The sequence below is a fragment of the Maniola hyperantus genome, chromosome 2 (assembly GCF_902806685.2).
Source record: "Maniola hyperantus chromosome 2, iAphHyp1.2, whole genome shotgun sequence".
NCBI classification, from domain to species: domain Eukaryota; kingdom Metazoa; phylum Arthropoda; class Insecta; order Lepidoptera; family Nymphalidae; genus Maniola; species Maniola hyperantus.
The window spans coordinates 15,317,205-15,336,353 of NC_048537.1; the positions used below are offsets into that span (position 1 = coordinate 15,317,205).

General features: G+C 37.1%; 2 protein-coding genes across 4 annotated transcripts in view; one reads left to right on the forward strand and one right to left on the reverse strand.

Moving 5' to 3' along the window:
• LOC117993365 (syndecan-like) overlaps positions 1-19,149 on the forward strand; it is a 309,582-nt gene that overhangs the window by 147,425 nt on the left and 143,008 nt on the right. The gene's annotated exons all lie outside the window — the stretch shown is intronic.
• On the reverse strand, positions 5,002-9,227 carry LOC138403608 (lipase 3-like). Its single transcript, XM_069504798.1, has 5 exons — positions 9,129-9,227; positions 7,743-7,986; positions 6,563-6,936; positions 6,085-6,216; positions 5,002-5,402 (listed from the first exon to the last, which is right to left on the reverse strand). The coding sequence occupies exons 1-5, from the start codon at positions 9,225-9,227 to the stop codon at positions 5,034-5,036; spliced, it is 1,218 nt and encodes a 405-aa protein (XP_069360899.1). The 3' UTR covers positions 5,002-5,033.

Consider the following 19,149-nt stretch of genomic DNA (forward strand, 5'->3'; position numbering starts at 1 on the left):
CTATCTTGAACTGTTACATAGCTCCTATTTTATGACTTAGTAACAACATTTTATCAATACACTAGCTAACGCCCGACATGCGTTAAGTACTTATCTAAATATATAAAAGCAAAAGCTGACTGACTGATCTATTAACGTACAGCTCAAATTACTAGACGGAGAGGGCTGAAATTTGGCATGCAGATAGCTATTATGACGGAGACATCCAAGGATTTTTGCGAATCCAGCTCCTAAAAAGGTAAATTAGGGGCTTGAAAGTGTAGTCCACGCGGACAAAGTGGCGGGTATAATAAGCTGGTATAAAATAAAATCCAAATTACAAACTTTAAAGCAGCGGCCCACCAACAAAACAAACGATTTCCTTTTAACGCGACTTCCTTCATTAGGATCTTCGTTCGCGGGCGCCGAGCGCTTGTTTATCCATTTAATGTCCCTGATAGCGGCTGCGAGGCTTTCAACACGACCATATAATAAGAACTTTGCAACACTTTAAAAAGCCTCCCAGTTTTTGCTCGAACTTTACCGCCGAAATATCGTTATAAGGGTGCGTTTTCACCTAAGTAGATACAAGCGTAGAGAAGATTGGCCTTGTGAAAAGAGATTGAGGTTGTAATACGTAAGTGGTTATACTTTCACTCGGTTCTGTGTGAAGTCTTAGAAGTCAGAATACATAATAGGTAAGGTTCGGAAATACCACGTATGGTTGGCTAAGGTTGATGATAAACTGGAACCAAACGATGGCTTAATGTGCTCTCCGACGCATAGAAATGAATTCTTATATTTAAATAATCCATACAGATTCATCTCGTTCTAGCAGGTCTATAACTAAATTAACTTGTTGCGCCTTTCATCATCATCATCATCATCATCATCAACCGATAGACGTCCACTGCTGAACATAGGACTCTTGTACGGACTGCCACACGCCACGGTCTTGCGTCGCCTGAATCCTTGCTCCCTGCGACTCGTCTGATGTCGTCCGTCCACCTAGTGGGGGGGTCTTCCAACGCTGCGGCTTCCGGTGCGAGGTCGCCATTCCAGCACCTTGGCAACCCAACGTCTATCGGTTGTACGTGTATCGTTGTGCGCCTTTAATAAAATTAAATTAACAATTTTAATGCAGCGGCCACCAACAAAACAAACGATTTCCTTTTAACACGACTTCCTTCATTAGGATCTTCGTCCGCGGGCGCCGAGCGCTTGTTTATCCATTTAATGTCCCTGATAGCGGCTGCGAGGCTTTCAACACGACCATATAATAAGAACTTTGCAACACTTTAAAAAGCCTCTCCTTTTTGCTAGAATTTAACCCCTGAGATATCATTATAAGCCAAGGGTGCCTTTCCACCGAAGTAGAGACGAGCGTAGAGAAGTGGTCCCTGGTATACCTAAGTTGCAATACGTAAGCGGTTGACACTGTTTTCACTGAAAATTAAACCGATTTACTCACTAGTCGGTAAGTAAATCAGTCTTCCATTGTCTCATCCCCTCACTGCTCGTCTCTGTTTCAGTGAAAACGGAGCCTATGATGAAATTCCATGACCTTCCGTCGACGCTAGTTATTGCTACATTATGACGTAGTCACGCTAACGGGCATTGTTCTTTAAGTATTTGCTACCAACTTTTCGTAACTTAATGTAGTTTTGGTATTAAAGTATTCCTGCGCTCCTCTATCTTTATCAGTCGTTTTGAAAAAAAAAAATGTGAATTTTATACAAGTAAGTGAAAATACCATTGCTTTATTTATTTATTCTTCTCATTTTACGACAATTTTATTTAAAGGATACCTACGACTATTTTTTTTTTAATTCATTATAGGCGCACGCTTGACCACGATCACACCTGATGGGAAGTCGTGATGTGGCCTAAGATGGGACGCGTTTGCCTAGAAGGTGCCCATTCACTCTTGTTTTAAAGATACCCGGATTATAATTGGCAGGAAACACTGATCTAGGAAGAGTATTCCAGACCCTAGCCATGCGTATAAGGAATTATGACGCAAAGCGTTTCGTACGCAAAGGTGGAATGTTGACGACATAGGGGTGGAAACTCGCCCGGTGTCTTGCGGTACGGTGGTAGAGAGGTGAAAGGCTATCCTTTAAATCCGCTCCCCACCACCTTCCTCAGGTCATCGGTCCAGCGGGCTAGAGGTCATCCCACACTGCACTTACCGGTACGCGGTCTCCACTCCAGAACACGTCTGCCCCATCGGCTGTCGGTTCTGCGACAAACATGGCCTAATATCAACTTTTTTTTTTTTTATTTTTTTTTTTTTTTTTATTAACTATCAAATATTGAACATTTTACAAATACTTTTAACACAACAAAAAAACCACTAAGGTTTAGTATGTTGCTTATCATTCCGTCCATTAATCGATTTTGGGTATAGTCCAAACTATGGCCAAAACCCTGGCCATAGCTGATATTAGGCCATGTTTGTATTGAAGTTAGAAAGCCTGGAGCACCGCAGAGATGTTAGCTCTCTATGCGTGTTCTATCGCTTTTATAATGGGGAGTGCTCTGAAGAGCTTTTTGACCTCATTCCACCCTCATTTTTCTACAACCGCACCGTGCGCCACCGTAAGGAATTTCACCCTCACCACCTGGGTGTCTGCTGCACTTCGACCGTCCGCTGTGCCAGATCCTTCTTTCCACGCACATGCAAACTGTGGAACCAACTCCCATCGGCGGTGTTCCCACTAGATTACAACATGGGGTTATTCAAGGGGCGGACCAACAAATTCCTAAAAGGCCGACAACGCATCGGCGGTTCCTCTGGTGCTGCGAATGTTCATGGGGGGCGGTAATCACTTAACATCAGGTGACCCGCCTGCTCGTTTGCTCGCTATCTCTAAAAAAAAACCCTTCTCACTCTGAGAGTAGACCCGTGCTCTGTAGTGAGCCGGCGATGGGTTGATCATGATGATGTATCCACTATCCAATATGTTGTCTAGGAAAGTTTCGATAAAATTCCCATTGTCGTTTAATCTAAAGTTCATTGTCAGACGCCAGGACGTACGTGATCAGTTTTTTATAACCTACGTGACTTGAATGCTCATTTGTAAAAAAATAACATTTGCTACAGCACAACAAACTCGTAAATAATAGCATCTTTTATTTATTACTCTCGAATGTAGTTCTTTTTTCAAAGAAATATTTTCCTTTAACAGTACCTTTACAAACATACTTTTACAAGTTCTTTTGAATAGTTCATTTACTTAACATTTTTCATTTTAGTAAATCAGTCACTTTTATCCAATCATTTGCCAACATTTTTCAGTTTTCACCTACTACATAATGTTAATATTTTCTTTTTATTATAAAAAAATGTTTTTACCTGTGTCCTTTACAAACTTTGAAACCATCCAACCGATTTAAATTTTAAACCGATGTGCCCCAAACCGCTTTCATTAGAAAGACAATAATAAGAAGATGGTTTTGGAGTAATTTTTTTGTCCTTTTAGCGTAGTAGCACACGCCCGGTATCCGCTAGTATAATATAATAATTATTATTGTTGTTCGAATATTATCTCATTTGGATGTCATGTTTCATATAGATTTTATATCTTTTGCAGACTAATTGGAAAATTATCTTGTACATTCTTAACAAAATTAACGTTTTTTTGTAATGATAATAATCATTTGAAATCGCTACTGTTCGCTAATTATGTTATTATTATTATTGTGATAACAAACAACTCATTCGGTAGCAACTACACGATACCTAACGATAAAAATGAATTAATTTTAACTTTTTTTCGACGTTCTGTGTTTTTCACTCTCATTTTTAGGGTTCCGTACCTCAAAAGGAAAAAAGGAACCCTTATAGGATCACTTCGTTGGCTGTCTGTCGTGTCTGTCAAAAAAACCTATAGGGTATTTCCCGTTGACCTATACTCATAAAATTTGGCAGGTAGATAGGTAAGATAGGTCTTATAGCCCAAGTAAAGGAAAAAATCCGTAAACCATGAATTTACAAAAAAATATTAAAATGTGCTTCAATTTTCAAAGTAATATAGCTATACCAAGTGGGATATCATATGAAAGGGCTTTACCTGTAGGTACATTCTAAAACAGATTTTTATTTATTTTTGTGCATAATAGTTTTTGATTTATCGTGCCAAATGTCGAAAAAAATACCCAAGTACGGAATCCTCGGTGCGCGAATCTGACTTGCACTTGGCCGGGTTTTTAGGGTTACGTATACCCTTTCAAACTATTTACGTTTATGATTAGAATCATCATTTTCGTTAACCGATAGACGTCCACAGCTGGACTTAGGTCTCATGTAGAAACTTCCACACGCCACAGTCTTGCGCCGTCCTTCTACTCGTTTTATTTCGTCTATCTACCTAGTGGAGGGTCTGCCTACGCTGTGCTTTCCAATGCAAGTGCGATAATAATTAGAATAATAATAGATAATAATATATCTTATTAAGTACTTTTATTTTTCTAACAGGAACAAATGAGTCAACTGAAACTATTATAAAAAAATGTTTAATTTTTCAATTTTTACCATTTTTACCAAAAGATTCAATTCCATCTAAATAAATGACATACTACTCGTGCGCAATAAGTTGAGACGGGGGGCGGTGACGCCACAGACGCGTGGTTGTACTGTAGACAAAAATCGGAGCGCGTCGTCGCTGCGTGATGTAAGCAAGTACGAGACTAAGATGTTAAAAAAATGGCGTTGTCTACAGTACAACACGGGAGCTTGAGGGGAAGGGCGCACAGGGCAAGCGGGCGGAGGGTTGCATTCCAGGCGAGTCTCAACTTATCGCGCACGGGTAGTACCTATGCATATTTTATCTCATCTTGATATATTGTCTTAAAAAATAAATAATGAGTAGATATTCTAAAAAGATAGCAAAATATAATCTCATCATTAAATCACCGATTTTTCTACGATTTTCAATTTTCACCAAATCTTACCAAGTCACCAAAAATATCATCAAGATACAAACGCATAACAAGATTAATTTACAAATTTTGATATTATCATAGATGTTTGTGCGATACGCATCATAATTTTATTTATTCTTTTTGTTCAATTCTTCAAGAATGTAATCTGTAACTAATGTTCTAGAATCGGGGGCAATTACGAAGTCAGTGTGAGTGAAGCTATCGCGAGCAACACGACGAACTTTCGTGTTCGGCATTACTCTAGCCATGTCTAGCACGTCTCTTTCATCCAACAAAATATCACTGACTGTATAGTGCATAGTGATTTCTGCACTGATCAATCTTAGATTATACGATGGTGGAGCAAAACGACCGTATGTTAATATGTTGCCAAGTACACCATAGTTCCAACTCCTGAATCTACTATCCCTGATGTTTTGCCCGAAGTGCGCGTATTGCTTGATCGAGGCTCCAGCTAATATTTCCCAAGGTACATCCTGTAATAATTAAATATAGAGTTTCATTTTTATTTAAAATAACTTTCACTTTTTAGGGTTCCGTACCTCAAAAGGAAAAACGGAACACTTATAGGATCACTTTGTTGTCTGTCTGTCTGTCTGTCTGTCTGTCAAGAAACCTACAGGGTACTTGCTGTTGACCTAGAATCATGAAATTTGGCAGGTAGGTAGATCTTATAGCTGACATTTGGGGAAAAATCTGTAAACCGTGAATTTAGGGTTAGATCACACAAAAAAAATTAAATTCAACTTTCGAAGTGAGTGACTATATCAAGTGGGGTATCATATGAAAGGTCTTCACCTGTACATTCTAAAACAGATTTTTATTTATTTTTATGCATCATAGTTTTTGAATTAACGTGCAAAATAACGAAAAATACGACTGTAGTACGGAACCCTCATTGCGCGAGCCTGACTCGCACTTGGCCGGTTTTTATTCAGGCAAGCATATTAAGTCACATTAAAATATTTGCGTACCTGTGTAAAATTAATTTTTATTCTAATCGCTTTTGATATTGGATTGTTAAAGTACTAAAGATTTTACCGCTCTTATTTAGTAGAATGGTGCTTTACATTTTATTTAAACTATTTTACATTTTAAGTAACATAGTCAAGGAAAAGAGTATACGATTTACAAGTAATTTATTAATAAGGTACTCACCAAGTATTCTTTTAGTGACGTAAGAGCAAATTCTTTTGCGTGTGGATAGTTTTCATTGAGTTCGTCTATTTTTTCACTATCGCCTTTGTGTGTAGGTCCGAGTTCCTTAGAACCAAGTCTTACAGCAAGTGTCTAAAAGCAAAAGTACCCTGATTAAATCAGTGAAAGTATTCGTCTATATGAAACTTTATCTCTATAGTAGAATTTGAAAGCTCGATTCTGAAGTTGATAATATCAATAATATTACGCTTGGTGTGAATAGATCATTCTAAATCTCTTCTGGCGTAGCGCTAAAGTTCGACAGGTACCATAATTTGAGTAATTTGAAATAAGCTTTTTGGCTGATATTTTTTGGGCCGCATTTGAAGCACTTATTTCATTTCTTGAGCATTTTATTTCAATGTGCAGAAGAGTATTTTTTACTCTATGACAATCATTTGAGTTATAAGGATACTTATATAAAGATTTCAATACTTACGTAAATCGTATCGGTTCTTTGTGCGGCAACACTCAAAGCTGTACTAGGGAAATATCTTTGGTATCCCACTGCAGCTAGCAAGTTAACCGACTTGAATATCTTATTATACTCAGGCTTAACTGAATTAAGGACTAGGAAAGCGGTCCCGCCTTGCGAGTGACCAATGTAGTTTAGCTGTTCGTTCTCCGTGTACTCGAGGACATAATTCAGCATAGCAGGAAGGTCCTTGAGAGCGATATCTTCAAAAGTGTAGTCGAAGAACTCCTTTCTGTCATAATAGTCATCAGGGTCAAGGGTAACGTGGCGTCGGGAGTTGATGACGCCTCGTGCGTTGCCCATCCATACGTCGTAGCCAGCGTCTGCGAGGGTGTAAGCTGAAATAAAGAAAACAGGTTTCTTACTAATGATTTTAAGCTTTTTTCGTGGTTTAACCACATATCATAATGTAGATAACGGGGGTTTTTTTAGATTATTGATTTTTTTAGATAAAATGCCTTTTCTTACCTTTGATTGTAAACTGTAATAGGTTCTCTCTATAACATATAATATTATATCCCACTAAGAAAACAATTTCAGAAATTTTACCCCAGTGAAACCATTTGGTGAATAAGTCTATGATAAAAAGTATAAGGAATTTGTTACAGAAATAAAAAGGAGAAGGGTTTAGCTATATTGTACCACGCTGGTCAGGTGCGAATTGGCAGACTTAAGCTTTAAATTAAAATCTTCAAAACGGTTGTTAACGAAGTGCTTACACGTTTCAGCTTATTATTAATTAGTACGCAAATGTTGTGCGTGACTGGATTAACGTTAACATCTATTATCTTTTACATTTATTGCGTATTGTCATTTCAATTATGTAATGTTGTTATTTTATTTAAATCCTTTTGAAAGTATAAGACATTTAGAACAGTTAAAAATACTGTACTTTTTACAGTTTTACGATATTATGACTCATTCAACTTCTCCTGATACAATAAACTGTTATTTGACCTTGTAAGTTCAAGTCAAATCCTCATCATCATAGCCTATAACAGTCATAACAATCCACTGCTCGACTAAAGGTCTCTCACCTTAGCTTAGCGACCATGTCTCGGATCCATATGTCATCACTGGTAACACGCAACATTCGAAGACTTCGGTCTTCAAGCACTGAGGGATTTCAGACGAGAAGACTTACCTAAACTAAATTCTGGACCTAGATAGATGAAAGCTATCGCAGAATTGTGTAGTCCATGCATTAGGAAGACTACGGGTTTTCGTTTTGGAGAGCTGTCACTTTTTTCATATCGGCCGAATGGAATTCTATTCATCTCCAAGATGTAACCATCACTGGTAGTGACGCTGTGGCTCTCACTGTAGTAACCATCTCGTGCTATTCTCTTTTCCTGTAAAAAAAAGAAAAAATTTACGTAAAGAAAAATCTGAAATTGCTCATATTATGGGCAAATTGCGTGACATTGTTAAAGAAATTGGTTCAATCACTGCCCATATTATAAATGCGAAAGTGTGTTTGTTGTTGTCGGATTATTGGTATGTTGGTTTGTTCTTTAATCGCGTCGCAACGGAGCAACGGATTGACGTGATTTTTTTGCATTGGTATAGTTAAAGACCAGCAGGGCGATTGTCTAAAACCTGCATCAATCATTATTACAATCTCAATTGTTCTGATTGGCTGAATTTGTGCGATTCTTCTTGCAACAATGCATTGTGGCCAATAGTGAGCGAGCATTAACCAATCAGAGATGATTGCGATCGTGACATTGTAGCTGTCAAACAACCGCGGTAGGGCCACTGGAGAAATCCCGAAAAATCAAAGAGTCGCAGGCATCAGCCAGTAGTTTGTAAATCCTTTAGTAGAATACCAATACTTCAATCTCAAGCTCCAAAATGACCTTTTCAATGAGGATCTGTTTATTGTTAGAATAGATTAAAATCAGCATACCACCCGTCTTACATACCAGGTTTTTCAAAACCATTGAACTACAATAAGCTACTTAAGTTTTTAATTTTTCGTATAATAAACAATAAAATAAAATACATTTAAATACATATAAAAGTAGCAAATTCTTTGATTTTGTAGCAACGGTTTTATTTCAAGTAGAAAGAATAAAATATAGACATGCGCTTCGAATGATCTGCCAAACCAAGAATCGGCTTGGCTTTTAAGTAGAGCGTCTGTTTGAAAGAACCGACTTACGGCTTAAGCTAAGTTTGATCTATTTAACTAAACCAGCGCTTTAGATCAGTGCTAAAACCTTGGCAACAGTTTATACACTTTGGATATATTTTTTTTCCAGAAAAAACAGAAATTTCAGTTGAGTACATTAAAATACACAGATCGCCATCCTCCATTCGATAGATAAATTATTTATTGCCTCACAAAACATTAAATAAATAAATAATAAATAAAGCCTTTATTGCTGAATTTACATTTAAAAATTGCATAATTTAAATCTCGCACTTTAGTTCTTTCCGATCAGCGCGTCTTCTGACGCATAGGCCTCCTCCAGGTTTTTCCATATGAGTCTGTTTTGTGCTTCTCTTGTCCATATATATCGTCTACCCAGCGCTTCCTTTGTCTACCCCTTTTCCGCTTTGAGTCATCCCTAACTTCCCATTCTGTTATAGCTTTGGTCCACTTCTTTGACTTCTCTCGAAGCATGTTGCTTCAATTTACATACAAATAAAAAATTATGTGCGCAAAGGGAGACTAAAGGGGTATTAGTAAAAATGATCCCCTCCAAACAACCGTTTCTTTATTATAATATGTTCTGAAAAGAATTTATAATAATGAAACGCAAACTCACTAGTATATTAATTTAATTTTGATTCATTTTGTTCAAACGATATAGGATAGATATAGGTAGGAACGATATAGGCCGGCAACGCATTGGTGGTTCCTCCGGTGCTGCAAATGTTTATGGGCGGCGGTAATCATTTAACATCAGGTGACCTGCCTGCTCGTTTGCTCACCATTTTTATTTTTAAAAAAACATAGACTTAGTGTTTCTAAATAGCCTTGGTATTGAACATTCTTTTTATTTCTTCACAAATCATAATGTTATCGTTCTTTGTTATTTACCTATGCAATTTATTTTAATCCATTTGATAAGTTTTCATTTATCAATGTCGTAATATGTTATCAATATAACCTTTGTGTTGATTTATCAGATACAGTAGGAAAGTTGCTCCGTATGTTGGTTCATCCAACAAACGGAGCTACTTTGCACTGTTTATTGGCCCGATTTCAATAAACTTCACAAAGTTGTCACTCTCCTTATCTATACCCATGCAAAAAATCACGTCAATCCGTTGCACCGTTGCGACGTGATTGAAGGACAAACCAACAAATAAACACACTTTTGCATTTATAATTTGGATACCTATTACCTACTGATGATAGGCGCCCTAATAGTGCTAATTAATTACGTAAAACTAAAACTATTACGGTTCCAAAGGCGCCCTGTAGCCCTACCGCGTTTGTTAAGACAGCTACAATGTCACGATCGCAATCATCTCTGATTGGTTAATGCTCGCTCACTATTACATACACGAAACACAACTCGGCGCTATATTCAGATTCCTTTACTGTTACAGCAATCAGGCTATGGAACGCCCTTCCTCAGCAGGTACGACAAGCTCCGTGTCTTAACGTTTTCAAGACTCGTGTATATAAACACTATCTAAACTGTCAGAACCCTTCTATGTAATTACACATTATTAAATATATTATCCTACAATTAAAACATCAATATTACTCATAATATTATTGTTGTATATTTATTATTCATCTATCACTATATTATATATTAATATATGTATATATATTATGTATTATATATGTACCTGTGTATATCTTTATCTATATATTATTATTAAGGCATTTCTGTGCCTATTAATATACATATTACTTATATTATAATTATTATCTTTATGTTCCCTAACAACTTACGTACACCTTAAACCCAGTTTTCACTAGCCCTTAAATCCTCTTCAACCTAGTTGCCTGGTAGAGATCGCTTCACAGCGATAAGGCCGCTGATTGTATGTTCTTCTTTTACATATTTCTTTTTGTGTCTTTTTATTTTTATTTCTTGGTGTACAATAAAGAATAAAAACAAACAAACAAACTATTGGCCACAATGCATTGTTGCAAGAAGAATCGCACAAATTCAGCCAATCAGAACAATTGAGATTGTAATAATTATTGATGCAGGTTTTAGACAATCGCCCTACTGATGTGAGAAGAAAAAAGGCCTTCTCATTCTAAGAGGAGACCCTTGCTCAGTAGTGCGCCGGCGATGGACTGATACGCATAATGTAAGAAAAAAGTCACAACTACTTACTATATCATAACGCTTGGATTCTACTGCTTGTCTATCTGTCGAATCCACACTTGAAGGTAAGGCCTGCGCGCAGGCTATCAGGATCACTATTGTGACTATTCCCAACATGGTAATTATTTGACAAATGACCACGAATTACTCTCCGAGTCGTTATTTATAATCTGCTTAATATCTTAATCCACGGATTACAACGTTAATATGTGTAAATTTGATTTGTTGGTTTGTATTTATTAGTTTTTTTTATCTAATAGCACAAATAGACATTCATCGAATAGTCACTAAGCTTGACTGAATATATTCTGATCCCGTGCAAGATATAATGTTCTCTTGAAAATTATCTTGACCGGCAAGATAAAACTACAGAGAGTTACTTTTCAGCCAATATTAAAAATAAAACACTTCGAATTTATTTAGTCGGCGTCTAAGTAATTAAAATATTATTATTTTACCCGGGTTTTTATGGTACTAATAAAATAGAAATCTGAGCCTTTATAAACAATAAGTGTACCTACTTTTATTGGTGATACTTTTAATTAAAATAAACAGGCTTATCTTCATCAAGATAACGTCTTATCTTAGTTAATATTTCCTGTTTTATTGTTCATAATAGTTTCTACACTTACTTTCAGGACATTCCGAAAAATATATTTATATGTACTAATATCCGTTATTATAAAGAGCATCATTATGGATCAAAAAGCCAATTAAAATAACAGTAGGTAAAGACTATCATCAATCAATAAATTTTTGTTTGAATCTGTAATGCGTAAAATTTGGAAAATCGGATTACAAGCGGATTACAAGTAGATTCTTATCATATTAGTTTTAATCCGATTTGAAAATGATTAGGTACTTAATTAATGTAATAGTTTTAGCATGAGAAACTAACATAAGCCCAACTTCTTATGGCGCGACAGTTTAGCAGAACATGCTCTACCGTTTGGTTGATGACAACCGTCACAACTGCAAAATGGATCAGCGGCTCGATTGCGGTAGAATGACAGCTACAATGTCACGATCGCAATCACCTCTGCATTGCATACAATGCATTGATGCAACTAGTGATTGTATACTCTTTGGTTGCAACAAGAATACCATAAATTCAGCCAACCCCAACAATTGCGATTGTAATAATGATTGATGCAGGTTTCCCGCAATCGAGACGCCTGGCGCAGATCAGCTTTTAAGCCTCTGTGACCCGTTATTAGTTGTGGCACAAGATTGTTAAGTTGCATGGTCCCTATTATATTGTAGGCTTGTCTCACATAGAAAATAGGTCTTCGTGGTGGCTTCTCCGGTGTTCGTGGTATATCGCTGCTGCCAGATATCTACGGTTGACTCATTAATTAGGCGTTTGACAAAGCACGCAGGGAATCTGTGCGTATCCGGGGCGTTGCGTCGCTGCATCGCTGTGGATATAAGTATGGGTGCCACACGGGCACTGCATTGGCCGCTGCGTCAAAAGTATGGCGTTGCAAGTTGCAACGCACCACCCCTACCCGCCTCGTTTCTCTGGTTCCAAGTCCGTTGCGCGTGCGATGCGGCGCCGCACGACGTCGTAAAGCATTGTGTGGCATGGTACAGTGATTTCTATGTAGGATGACGCAGCGGCATCGCTCAGGTGTCGCGCCGCCATCAAACGCAAAGCGTCGTGTGGCTTCACTCTTAGATAGGTGCTGTCTTGCACTTCAGGGCCGCCATCTTGACTAGCTTATCAGCGAAATCAGTTAAATGGGTGAGCCGTGAAAATAACCTGGGTTATTTACTATGATTAATTCTGATGGCAAAGGAGAATGCCAGATCCTGACCCACCAATTACACACAATATAATTAATGATAAGTATCCTAGTATTAACTAACCACTTAAAAATTAAAAATTGTGATTTTAAACTTGCGGATGTTTTATTAGTTTCACAATTATAGGTAAATTGCATATAACCTAGAATCATTATGTGACTTAATGTCAGATTTACTGGACCACCCGCAATTTACTAGAGGTGTTAATCTATGTTCAGGTATCCAGTGATGAACACAGCAACAAAATGCTGCATACAGCATACGTGTAAACAACACTGTATATTAATAATAACTGGGTTTACGGGTTTCTATAGAAATTTCTGTCATTGTCCTTTCATTACGGGTGAGTTCAATTACTATCCAACTCCAATTGCTTTTTCGTCTTCTCGGACTTTTTCACCTCCATTTCTTTTACAGTCGTCAATTTCATAGATAAAGGACTGAAGCGCCCTTCACCCTGTTTTCAAGTTCACATGTGGACACTTCTTTATGGGCTATTTGCCAAAGTAAAGTAAAAGTAAATCTTCAATTAATCTTTAAGCCGAAGTTCTCACAAGTGTTTTTCGCTCACAGTTAAATGGTATTGCCACCTGTCACATATGTCAAACCAAAATTTTTGAATTTGAATGCCACACTCGAATCAGGATTTTGTATAAAAATAGAAGCTGAGTTTTTGCCGTTCCTAACTTAGAACGAAAAAACAGGCCAAGTGCGAGTCAGGCTCACGCACAGAGGGTTCCGTTGTAAATTTAATTAAATTCGGTTGAACGGATGGGTCGTGAAAGCTACCAGACAGACACACTTTCACATTTTAATATTAGTATGGTTAATTAAAATCGGATGAACGGATGGGTCGTGAAGAGCTAGCAGACAGACAGACAGACACACTTTCACATTTATAATATTATTATAGAGTATGGATATTACAATAAAACTTAAAGCTGGCCTTATCTAATTACTAGACAAATCATGCCCGCGTGGAATGGTGCCAAGAATACTGGCTGCATTTCCGCGCGGTCAGCCAGGGAGATCCGTTGCGCAATAATTGAACCAGCCCTTCTGTCATCAGATGGAAGGCTATTAGTATATTTTAATAGCTAATACTATAGTTTTTTTTAATGGGTGACACATAGACAGACGCACAGATGGACAGACGGACTGGACGAAACTACAAGCGTCGCTTGTTATTACTATTCGGAATCCCATAAAACGCACCTCAACGTATTACTTACACAATTAAAAACAATAATAATCAAACTAATATTGCCTGCTTTGATTTTTTTCGCTTGCAGTATCAAACTCGATGAGTTTATAAAATTAAACCATAATAATATTACTATCGTTAAATTCTATTATTGCAGTAATTTAGTGTTAATTTACGCATTATCTAAACTTGTTTGTGTATTACTTTGAAACTTTAAAATGCGTTATCCATATCTAGGCAATTTTTATTATCATAACACCTGATTAGAATTTTTGAGATAATTTATCATTTCCTGCTGATTTAATCTGTATCACCTGTTATAGTTCGTCATTACTTATTAGTGTTATGGTTATGTCACACAATCCATACTTTCATACTAATATTATAAATGCGAAAGTGTGCCTGTCTGTCTGTTTGTCTGTTAGCCTTTCACGGCCTATCCGTTCAACCGATTTTGACGAAATTTGGTACAACAATAGCTTGCATCCCGGGGACGGACATAGGTTTCTTTTTATCCCGGAAAATCCCACGGGATTTTTAAAAACTTAAATCCCGCGAACGAATTCGCGGGCATCATCTAGTAGTTTTATAATTTGCACTATTTTTCCCAGAGCTTTTTAAACCCATCCGAAATCTGACAAGTTTAAAGTACATATAGTTAGCTTTTAGTGAAATACTAAGCTCCACCATTTTCCAAACAAGACCACACCAAAAACTCATAAATAACTATGAAATACTTCCACCAAAAAGTTAAATGAAACATCGTTGTGCTTTGTGCAAAGCAAAATTCTGAATCCGTTATCCACTAAGAGAAGTTTTCATAAAGTGCTCCCCACTGCTCTCCATATAAACGGAGTTTGGCTCTCATTTTAATATTAACCAATTAAACTCTATGTAATTTCGTAGACACGTTCTAGAAACTAAATATAGTTTTATAGTATAATACGGGATTAAATGTATGTACAGTAACCGGTAGTAATTACTTTTAAAAAAATATAGCATTCCGTATTGATAGTGAAAAAAAGAAAAAGAACAAAAATTAAAAAAAAATACAAAAAAGATTAGGTATATAAATAAAATTAGGTATAAAAAAATTAGAGGTAGGCTTATTAATTAATTAACAGTAACCGGCAGGAAATATTGTACATCGACCTTTAGAAAGAGAAAGCGGTGTCGTAGAGCGTTGTTTCTGCCGTTGAGACTCTTTCTAAAGGTTTCCTGCCGGCTACTGTATCTACATGTAAATAGGAATTCAAATCGTGTACATTTGAAACTGAACATTTTAACGGAAATCTGAAAAACTACATACACAAACATTATTTACTAGAACTTATCTACCAAACATTGAGTTTGATTGGTTAGTATTAATATGAGAGCCAAACTAAGTACGTTTGGAGCGCACTTCGAATAAACTCCTGTTAAGCTGGAAATCAGATTTGAATGAAAGCAACCAACCCCCCACCGCGATGCCTTTGATGCGGTGAAGATGGACCGAAATCTGTTGCTTGTATTATGCCTGATTCTGGATGACTTAAACCTTATTGAAAACACAACGTATTTGATATAAATACAGGGTGTAACCAGAACGCTAGCAAAAACTTAGCGTTATTGCTATTTACCTACACACAATCCAATACCAATTATGCCATTTGTAGTTTGTAGTATTAGTGATTTAGTTTTCAAACCAGCAATGTAATGCGTGTAAAACTCGGGTCAATGCCCCGCCTACGACGCGACATGGACTCTGAGTGGTCTACTTACGCAACGTTCGTTGACCTCTAGCGTCAGTCAGATGTTTTATTTGCAATATATCGTGATTCGTGAACATTGTTAGAATGTTAGAATAATGGAAGATCATCATTCAATTATTAAACTTCATTCTAGAACACTCATTATGTAAAAAAAGATCAACGAGTCAAAAAATTAGAAACTAGAAAAAGTGGGCAAAAAATTTGCACACTTAATTAACCATATATTATATACCTAGTTACTCTTTGTTACGAAAATTTTTATTAACATCATTTATTATTCCATTAGGTTGATGAGCCAAAAATGAAAGCGGAAAATTCTGAGAAAGTCGTCCGTGAACCGCAGAACTTTATGCTATTTAAGAGGAGTTTCGAACGAAGCTTAATTTCAACCAATCAAAGTCATGATGTTTGGTTAAAACTAAAACAATGATTTCCACACTCCAGCACGATCTTGTGCCGCTTGAACCCAGCGGCTCCCTGCAACTCGTTTGATATCGTATCTCCAGCTATAGTGGGTGGTCTTCCAACTCTGCGCTTTCCAGTGCGAGACCGTCATTCTAAAGCTTGGGACCCAAACTAACGTCTATCGGTTTTTCGAACTATATGCCCTATCTATTGCCACTTCAGCTTCGCAACCCGTTGAGCTACGTCGGTTTCTCTGGTCCTCCTACGAATCTCCTCATTTCTGATTTAATCACGTAGAGAAACTCCAAGCATAGCAACTCTCTCTATCGCCCGCTGATTGACTGTGAGCTTTCTTACGAGACCCATAGTTAGCGACTATGTCTTGGATCCATATGGCAGCACGCACTGTTTGAAAACTTTGGTCTTCAAGCGAGGAATTTTGGACAAGAAGACATCTCGAAGTTTACTGAATGCTACCCAGCCGAGATGAATGCGGCGGCTAACCTCTTTCTTGAAATTAAACTTACCTAGCGTTACCTCAATTAATATTTGAATGTAAATCAAAAGAGACTCTTCTTAATACACCTTGAAAATTTCACTTGAAACGTCGCGTCGCTTCAAAATGAATTAAAACTTTTTAATGGCGCAAAGCGCTAAGTACTACACGAAACAAATAAAGTTGAGCATGTAACGGGCGAAGTTGGGAGTTGAGACGCACGTGTATTGGAAAGTTTCCAGATCTTTCTTTGTGTTTTGAACCCGCACCGAGATGAACGGTTCCGGGAGCTACTTATACTGGTAGGTAAAGGTACGTACTTCGGTACCCATTATTGGTTTGCGTATACGATGAGGATGTGATAAACAATGCCAACCTTTTACCAAATCTATATAAATAAAAATGAATGACCGAAATGTATGCAAGCGCATAACTTCCGAATGATTGTACCAAATTGGATAGTAAAAACGGCGAGCAAACGAGCAGGTGGGTCACCAGATGTTAAGTGATTAACGCCGCCCATGAACATTTGCAGTACCAGAGGAACCACCAATGTGTTGCCGGCCTTTCAGGAATTTGTTGGTCCACCCCTTTCAACACTCTACAAATTACCGAGCCCGCTGATAGACATACGGATGGACTAACGAACGGACGGATAGACGGGCGGACAGCGGAGGCTTAGTAACAGGGTCCTGTTGCCACCCGTCGGATACGGAACCCTAAAATAAAATTTCCAAATAGTAATTCACGCTGTTCATAATGGGTAAGTTCTAATCTCTGCTCACAATATACCTATTTATTTGTTTTTCGTTTTTTCAGGTAAGATGCAGTCTTCGTAACACTTTAGGCGGAGTGGTCGTTGGCATCACGAAGAACGTCTTTGTGGGCGGTGGTATGCGCTCACGAGAATTCGCCACTACTTGTTATTGCTAGTCGACAGCTGGTTGTCGCTTCAGCTATCGATAATAGGTCTAGCTATAGCTAAAGATTTTATACACACATATAAATAAAAATGTAATCACGAACTATTCTTCACAGAATAAAACAAACGGTCAAGTGCGACTCGGACTCGCATACGAAGGGTTCCGTACATCGCACAGAAAATATATTGATAATACTAATTATTTGTTCATGAACACATTTTAATTTTTTTGTGATGTAACCACAAATTCTCGGTTTTCAGATATTTCCCCTTATGTGTGCTATTAGACCTACCTACAGGTTTCTTGACAGACAGACAGACAACAAAGTGATCCTATAAGGGTTCCGTTTTTCCTTTTGAGGTACGGAACCCTAAAAAGCAAATAGATATATAGCGATGTAGAGTCACGCCTCGCCTCTTAGCTCTCGAGCGCTCAACCTTGATTGTACTTCAATCTGGAACAGCGCTGCGTGTGAATTTGTTCGGTTTTTTAAAATAATTGGTCCAAAAAATTAACAGCGTGGGTAGCATGGATAGTAGCATGGACGAAATATTAACTCATGTACTAAACTGGTAACCCATCAATTTACAAAAAACAAAATAACAAAGTTTAATTCCACAAAAAACGTTTGGCTAAATTAATAGTCATTTTATCATCCTTATAAAACTTCAGGTTCTACAAATAAAAACAAATTACCAGACAAATAGTCATTTCATAAAATACCATTTGACAAACGATTTATTAATCGTGTTAATTAGTAAAACAACATAAAATAGCATTTTTTTTTTATAAAATGCCATTCCCCCATAAATTAAGTTTATGATATAGGATAAGAAAAAACAGGCACAGAGAACTCAGGCTGCAAAAGCGAGCGAAGCGAGCTCGTTACTTGACGCACTCTGATTCGATGGGATAGATTAGAAGGGGATGGCGGGGTCTGTAATTTTTGAAACTTTTTTGGTGAAATAATCATTTGTTATACGTTTTGAACCCCTAAACTTACATCAGTTGCAGATTTTTTAAATGTGCAGCTTCGATTTAGGCTCTGAATTCATTTTTTATCGGAATCTTTAATATTATAAATGCGAAAGCTTGTCCGTCTGTCTGCTAGCTTTTCATGATACTTATTATCCCGGAAAATCAAAGAGTTTCCATGGGATTGTTAAAGTACCTTAAACCACGTGGATTAAGTGGCGAGACAGCTACTCGTATGTCTGAAATTTCATAAATTAAGCTAAAAATATTTTATTTTACATTGTAAGTTGTAACACAGAAGTTGTATCGCAAGAATGTTACTTTTATAGCAAAAATTTAGTGACTTCATAGATCATCTATCATGACTTAAGAGCCTAATATTATCAAATTAAGCGTGTTAGTATTTCTTTATCATTAGATAAGTAATAAACATCGATCATATTATGTTTTACTATATCAAAAACTGCATATGACCGCACCTTTCATTTTATATCAAACAAGATTAAAAAAAATCATAGAGAAGATTTGGTCTTTTTCGGTGATCATTAAATTAATGAATATAGCTATAGGCTACATTATAATGGCTGGTTTTAACTGTGACGTTATAAGATATTATAACGTGTCCTTACTTGTTGACAAGGAACAATATAATTAGTTCTAGGTAAGTTGATTAATGTTGATTGGAAT